General features: G+C 46.0%; 1 protein-coding gene across 1 annotated transcript in view; it reads left to right on the top strand.

The window, feature by feature from the left end:
- The first annotated feature begins 2,462 nt into the window (after nucleotides 1-2,462).
- WBP1L (WW domain binding protein 1 like) overlaps nucleotides 2,463-7,835 on the top strand; it is an 87,872-nt gene continuing 82,499 nt past the window's right edge. The window contains exon 1 of the mRNA XM_070432377.1: nucleotides 2,463-3,036. Coding sequence (XP_070288478.1) covers nucleotides 2,731-3,036 — 306 coding nt within the window. The 5' untranslated portion in view covers nucleotides 2,463-2,730. The remainder of the gene's footprint in view (nucleotides 3,037-7,835) is intronic.

Here is a 7,835-nt window from a genome sequence, read left to right as displayed (position 1 = left end):
TGCCAGGATTAAGACCCTCTGTATGGAAATAATTGGGCCCTTGCTTAGTACTCAATTTTTTAAAAAATTTACCTAAGTCTCCTTTTCCCCCCATTGACCTCTCCCCTGCTGCCCCCACCCCCAAGCATATGCTCTCACCCCCCCCCCCCCATCTGTGTCCATGGGTTATGCTCATATGCATGCATACAAGTCCTTTGGTTGATCACTTACCCCCTCACTCCCCACCTTCCCTCATAGGTTGGACAGTTTGTTCGATGCTTCTATGACTGGTTCTATTTTTGTTCATCAGTTTATGTTGTTCATAATATTCCACAAATGAGTGAGATCATGTGATATTTATCTTCCTCTGACCGGCTTATTTTGCTTAGCATAATGCTGTCCAGGTCCATCCATGCTGTTGCAAATGGTAAGAGTTCCTTCTTTTTTATAGCAGCATAGTATTCCATTGTGTAGATATACCACAGTTTTTTCTTTTTTAAAAATACATTTCTTTATTGATTTCAGTGAGGAAGGGAGAGGGAGAGAGAGATAGAAACATCAATGATGAGAGAGAATCATTGATTGGCTGCCTCCTGCACACCCGCTACTGGGGATCAAGCCCACAACCCGGGCATGTGCCCTTGGCCAAAATTGAACCTGGGACACTTCAGTCCGCACACTGAGCCAAACCAACTGGCTAGAGCAATGTACCTCAGTTTTCTAATCCACTCATCTGCTGATGGGTGCTTAGGCTGTTTCCCAATCTTAGCTATTGTAAATTGTACTGCTGTGAACATAGGGGTGCATATATCCTTTCTGATTGGTGTTTCTGGTTTCTTGGGATATATTTCTAGAAGTGGGATTACTGGATCAAGTGGGAGTTCCATTTTTAATTTTTTGAGGAAACTCCATACTGTTTTTCACAGTGTCTGCACCAGTCTGCATTCCCACCAGCAGTGCAAGAGGGTTCCTTTTTCTCCGCATCCTCGCCAGCACTTGTAGTTTGTTGATCTGTTGATGATAGCCATTCTGGCAGGTGTGAGATGGTACCTCATTGTCGTTTCGATTTGCATCTCTTGGATGATTAGTGACTTAGAGCATGTTTTCATATGTCTCAGTACTCAATCTTTATTTATCCCCTATGGAGCTTGATTGTGGAATAGATAAATTGCTAAGAAACTTGAGATTGACAAAAATACTTGTTACCTTTTGCAGCACTTGGGAAAGCAGGATCAAGACAGAGGCAGAACTATGGACCTTCTTATGTTGGGACAAAACCAGTTTTCTTCACTCTTACCTGTTGCCCACTTTGCCACCATTTAAGCCAAGAACAAACTCCCTGTGGGCTCAGGCATAGGGCCAGAACTCTATAATGCTTTGAGAAGAAAATGACAGCTACAGGTAGCTGGTTTCTCTGTCATTTTACTATCATTGATTAAGTTCACAGTTGGGTCCTGTACAGGATGCTGTAGGGATTTCTTAGGAAATGAGTAAGACTTGGTGTGCTGTACAAAATGCTGCAAACTTAGTAGGAGGGGTCATCCAGGCAGATACAGATTAGATACACTGTGGTGGGAGTGTTATGTGAATCCAGAAGAAGAAACAAGGGGGTGGGAACTAGGAGTTTGTATGTGTAGTGTGTAAACGAAGTTAAGTGTATCGTGTAACACAGCACATTGAGGATCTCCTAAGTGTACCAGTGTGAGCAGAATGTGTGGGTGGCAGGTGAGATAAAGAGAAGTATGCAGGAATCAGGACACAGGACCATACTGAGAAGTTTGGACTATATATCCTGTAGGGAGGTTGTTGTGTGTTTTTTTGGGGGGTGGGGGAGGGTGTTAATCCTCACCCAAGGATATTTTTTCATCGATTTTTAAAGAGAGTGGAAGGGAAGGGCGAGAGACAGAGAGAAACATCGATGTGAGAGAGACACATTGATTGATTGCCTCCCCACAATCCGAGGTAGGTGCAACCCGAGGCAGGCACCCTTGACCAGAATCAAACCCAGGACTCTTCAGTCCACTGGCCGATGGATGCTCTGTACACTGAGGGAAAGCCATGAGACAAAAACGGTGTTGTGTGTGTGTGTGTGTGTGTGTGTGTGTGTGGTAGAGCACCCTTGTGGTGGTGTGTGAAAGGAGACCATTGTGTTTAGGCAGAAGAGGAGAACATGGATGAAAGCCTTTGGGGTGGATTTCAGAGCTACTTTTGTGGTAGAGGGACTAGAATCTCGTCCCTGGAACTTGTGGTGACAAAGCACTGCGCCTCAGGCAAAGGCACTGTCTCCTAGGAAAGGCCAGCGGCCCCAAGCTATTGCTTGGGCAGTTTGAGACCAGCAGAGGGACCCGGGTACTGAGGCTGTGCTTCAAGACAAAAGATATCAGAACATTTTTAGATTGCAGTTGTTTCATTCTTTAGGAGCGCCCGGCTACCTTCTTAAAAAACAAACATTTGCCAACACCATTTCGAATCATCACACTCCTTCTCTTTCTTTGCTAAACTGTGGAAACCTCGTACTTCCGCCACACTCAAGATGGCTACATCCGATTAGACTTTTCAATACCACGCGTTGGAGGAGGCCACGCCCCCGGCCGGAGCGGCTTCCGACACTCCGCATTGACATGGCCCGCAGCACCCAAGATGGCCCAGCTTCCTCCTACTTTTCATTGGCTGGATCCTTCTCGTTTTCCTTCTTCACTGGGCGGGACTTCAGTAGGGGGCGGGACTTCGCTTTGATCGACAGCCATTTGGATGAATGGACGCAGGGCAGGGGCCAATGAAGTGCTGGAACTGGAGAACCTCCCAGTGTTTGGGAGGGTGTGTTTGCCGGGGTGGAGCCGAGCCGGAAGCGGGAGGGGAGAGCGAAACAGGAAAAGAAGGGAAGAAGGAAGAAGAGGAAAGAGGTGGAGAGGGAGGAGGAGGAGGGTGGTGGCGGCGCCGTGGCGGAGGAGCAGGAGCAGGAGGGGGATGGAGAGGAGAAGGCTCCTGGGTGGCATGGCGCTCCTGCTCCTCCAGGCGCTGCCCAGCCCCCAGTCAGCCAGGGCTGAACCCCCGCAGGTAAGGGGGAGGGGGCGTCCGGGCCCGGCTGGGAGCCTGGGGGTCGTCGAGGCCCGGCTGGAGGAGGCTGGAGACGGCCTCGCTGCTAGCTGGAGGGGCTGAGGGAGTGCTGTTGCCAGGAGTTGAGGGGTCCGGAGCGGGACCCCTATGCGTGGAGGGGCCAGGACCTCAGGGGGCGTCGGTGTGTCGCTGAGGGACACCTGTTTTGGTTTCTGGCAGGTCGGCAGAGGCGTGGTGCCAAGCGAGTGCGGGCCTTTGAGACGGCTGTTAGGTCAGGTGGGCCGGGACAGTGATGCCAGGCGGGGGCATGCGGGGGGCATTCGTGTTCCCCGTGGAGCAAGTCTCCAAGCAGCGGCGCCGCGTGCCCGTCCGCGCGGGTCGGGTCCGTGGGCTCCCGAGCCAGCCAGAGGGGGGAGGGGCTGAGGGTATTTAGTTCAGGCTGGAGCAGGGGCAAGTTCTGAGGGCACCATTTTTAATCGTGGTTGGAGGCAGGACCCTTGGGAGGCAGGTGGGATGCAGTGGGCCGGGACCCCTGAGGAGGGGGGTTCCAATAAGCTTTGACTGTTCGGCTGGCCGGCTGGGGAGAGCCCGTCTCTCACGCTGATCGGGGCTAGCCTCCTGGAGCACCCCAAATGGAGCTCTTCTTGCTGGGTGGCTGGCTTTTTATCCAGGCAGAGAAGCTGGCTTGTGTTGATTCCAGCTCTGGCTGGCGTTTCGAAACCTTAATGGGAGCATTACTCCTGGTGCCAAGTTGGGTGGGGTGCACTAGGGGTAATCACCCCTCCTTTGCTTGCGTCTGGCAAGGCTTTCCCATTCTATTTTCTTCACTTTCTCTTCCCTTCCCTGTCTTTTCAGAAAGACACACACACGATGGCAGAATCTATACAGCCCCTAGCACTTGAACCTTGCGTTGTGATCAAGAGTAGAAGCAGAGTCCCAGCAAACATACTTATCTTTCCCATAAGGAGTTCACGGGCTTGTCGATTTACATACTGTATGCATCTTTGTTTTGTCCATTAGTATTCTTTATTTTAAAGATTAAATGAGGTGAAATTCACATAAGCTATTTAAAACCATGTAACCATTTTAAAGTGAAAAATTCAGTGGCATTTAGTATATTAACAATGTTGTGCAATCACCGCCTCTGTCTAGTTTCAAAACATCCCAAAAGAGAACCCCCCTACCCATTAAGCAGTCCCCCCCTGTTCTCCACTTCCCCCGTCCCTGGCAACCACCAATATGCTTTCTGTCTCTATGTGTTTACCTATTCGGAATATTGCATATAAATGCAATTCTACAGTGTGGCCTTTTGTGTCTGGGTTCTTTCCCTTAGTATACTGTTTTCCAGATTCATCCATGTTGTAGCATGGACCAGTACTTAATTATTTTTTATGGCTGCGTAATACTCCACTGTATGGCTATACCACAATTTGCTTATTCATTTTTCGGTTGAAGTGTCCTGTTTTTTTCTTCAGAGTATTTTTATGTATATTAGAAATAACACATGAACGTAATAGAGCTCATTTTCTGGGCCAGTATATTCCCTTTCCTAGGTCTGAACTCTTTCGTGTTAGGCTTTGTTGGGGTTCTTTATTTTCCCAGTTAAAAATCAAACTAGTTGCCGAAGCTGGTTTGGCTCAGTGGATGGAGCGTCGGCCTGCGGGCTGGAAGGTCCTGGGTTCCATTCTGGTCAAGGGCATGTACCTGGGTTGCGGGCACATCCCCGGTGGGAGATGTGGAGGAGGCGGCCGATCGATGTTTCTCTCTCATCAATGTTTCTGGCTCTATGTCTCTCTCCCTTCCTCTCTGTGAAAAATCAATAAAATATATTAAAAAAAATAAAAATCAAACTAGCAGGAGAAATAAATTTTCTTTGTCTATTAGAAAAGTTACCACCATTTGGACTGGTAAAATTAAGTATAAATGCTGACAGAACAAAACATAGAACAAACTGTTGTTTTTCCTTTGCACCTGTCTATTTCTGTCTCTCCAAAGGCTGTTTCCCAGTTAGTAATAAATAAATAACGTTGCTAAAGGGTTGATTTAGGAATATTGAGCCTTCGGAGATGGGTGCCCAGGGTCTGTGGACTGCCTCACCCCATTGGAGAGGAGGGGTAGACCTCATAGTCAGTGGTGGGAAACATCCATTTCTTTAGCAGGAGGAAGAATGGCAAGCGGAGGTTCCTTACCATGTCATGCAAGCCTGGGAGAAAATGTGGGAGAGGATCTTCAGTGCCATGTCCTAAGTGCAGTTTGTTGAGCACAGGCCATTTTCTTATCATTTCTCTGGCACCTCCAAAGCTTACTTTGGGGACAGGGTGGCTTTTGTACTTTGTTCCATTTGGATGGATGCACTGACCAGCAGCTATTATGTGGTTACAGTTCCTGCAGAGAAGGGAAGGTTTCTATAATGAGTGGTCTCCCTCTTCCTGACCCCTTCCCCCATACACCTCCACCCCTACTTAATGCCTTGTCTCTTTGTCGGAGATACTGTACTAGTATATCTGTAGTGAGATTTGTGTTTTGAATTTTAACTTTTGGAACGGAAGTTGTTATATAATTATTAACTCTGAATCTACCACAATTTAGCCAATTTGGTCGTTGTTGATTTTTGGCTTGTAGAAATCAGTAAAGTAAAAGATTCAGAGACCATTTTGGCCCAGGACCTACTTCAGGTACGCACTGTCCTTATTTCAACAAGTGACTTCCAGCTAACTCTGAATTGAGGAGGACTCTCCACATTTACTCCTTGTTGAAATGGTGTGAGTACCTTATTGCATTTTCCCCCCTTGAAATGGCTCTATTAAGTACAACTTTTTTTAAAATATGCATTTAATATAAGAAAAGCATGATATTTAGGTGGCTTGCTTTCCCTCTTAATAGCTCTGCCCTGGAACAGCCATTTCTTGGCTATCCTGGCCCAGGAAAGTTCATCAGCTTAGTTCACTTCTGTGGTTAGGAACTTAGACTTAACTCTCCTATACGTTACTGCAACTCAGTTATGAGTCCTTGAATCCATAGAAAATTAAAAAAAAAACAGTAAGGTCTCCAAATAGTAAGGCCTTGGCATTTATCTCTTCCAGTTAAATTATGATTGAGATACATAGATTTCTTTTTTCTCTTTTTGATTAGGCTTAACCAGAAAAATCTGGCTATATCATCTAAAATAAAGATTTAGTAAAAAAAAGTATTTTTCCATGAAGTGACTCGACCAATGGCCTTCTGGGCACAAATCTCTCGAGATGCGTTACTTTTCCTCTGCCACGCTTACAACTTTGAATTGGATGGGGGCCCTCGTCCCTGCAGTCCCTCCCCCCCCCCCCCGCCCCCGCTCTCAATAGTATACCCATTGGCCCCTAATTCCCTCCTTTACTCACCTACATTGCCCCAGTTTTCAGTCCAGAAGCCCTTCTTTCTTTAAAAATGGCATTTCAGTGCAATCACCAACACTCCTTCTTGTAGAATAATGGGATAGGAGACTTCCGGATTCGAATCCTCTTTCCTTCATTTTCTTAGTCTGTTTTACACACCAAAGTGAACAGTTGTCGAAAATCAATACCTTGAGTTTCTGCAAATCCTTTCAGTAGAATTCAGCAACATACACTGAAATGTCTACTCTGTAGCAGGCTATTCTAGCTAGGCTTTGGGAACCCTCAAATAAGTAACGGACTCCCTGTCCTCAAGGAGCTGGTCATCTTGTGGGAAAGACAGCACACACAATGATTTGTAATCCAGAGGGGTCAATGTTGTAATGGAAATGCAAACAAAGGCCAGTGGGAGCAACTGATTCTGCTAGGGCCAGGGGAAGGTGGGGGTTAGGGAAGAGGCACTTGGACGTGCTCTGAAGGATAAAGGATAAGAGAATGTCTGTAGAGCAGGAAGGGGAGAAGCCCATTCCAGAGAGAAAATGGAGCATGCATTTGGAGGAGGCACATAGTCTGTGACAGAATCTTCCTATGTGGGTGTGAGAAGAGGAGTGTGCAAGTGGTGAGACTTGAAAGGTGGACTGTGGTTAGATGGTAAAGGAGGCCTTTTATCTGTTCATTGATGCAGTGCTTATCCAGTAGAATGTTCTGTGATATTGGAGGGAATTATCTATTTGCACTGTTCATTTTGATAGCCACTTATCCACGTGTGGCTCTTGCGTATTTGAAATGTGACTAGGATAACTGAGGAACTGAATTTTTAATGACATTTAATTTTTTATATCAACTTTCTTGAGATATAATTAACATGTCAAAAGATTCACCCTTTTAAAGTGTACATAAAATGCCTTTTTAGTAAGTTACAGAGTTGTGTGACCATTACCACTATCTAATTTTAGGACATTTTCAATCACCCCATAAAGAAGCCTCATAGCCATTAGCAGTCTCTCCCCTTTTCACACCCTCCTCCCCCAGCCCCTGACAACCACTAATCTACTTCTGTCTCTATGGCTTTGCCTATTCTGGACAGTCCATATAAACGCAATCATGCACTTATGTGGTCCTTCGTGACTGGCTTTCACTTAGCATAATGTTTTTAAGATTCATCAATGTTGACAGATCAGTTTATCATCACATATATCAGTATATTATTCCTTCCTGTGGACGATTAATATTCAGTTGTATGAATGTACAATATTTTATTTATCCATTCCTAAATTGACGGTCATTTAGGCTCTTTTCACTTCTGGGTTATTATGAATAATGCTTCTGTGAACATGCGTGTACAAGTTTTTGTGTAGACATATGTTTTCATTTCTCCTGGGTATGTACCTAACAGTGGAATTGCTGGATCATATGGTAACTCTATATGTA

This window comes from Myotis yumanensis, unplaced genomic scaffold (genome assembly GCF_028538775.1).
Source record: "Myotis yumanensis isolate MYYU_CA2020_CCGP unplaced genomic scaffold, mMyoYum1.0.hap1 SCAF_13, whole genome shotgun sequence".
NCBI classification, from domain to species: domain Eukaryota; kingdom Metazoa; phylum Chordata; class Mammalia; order Chiroptera; family Vespertilionidae; genus Myotis; species Myotis yumanensis.
The sequence above is the reverse complement of the archived record's forward strand: the minus strand, read 5'-3'. Positions and strand labels throughout refer to the sequence as shown.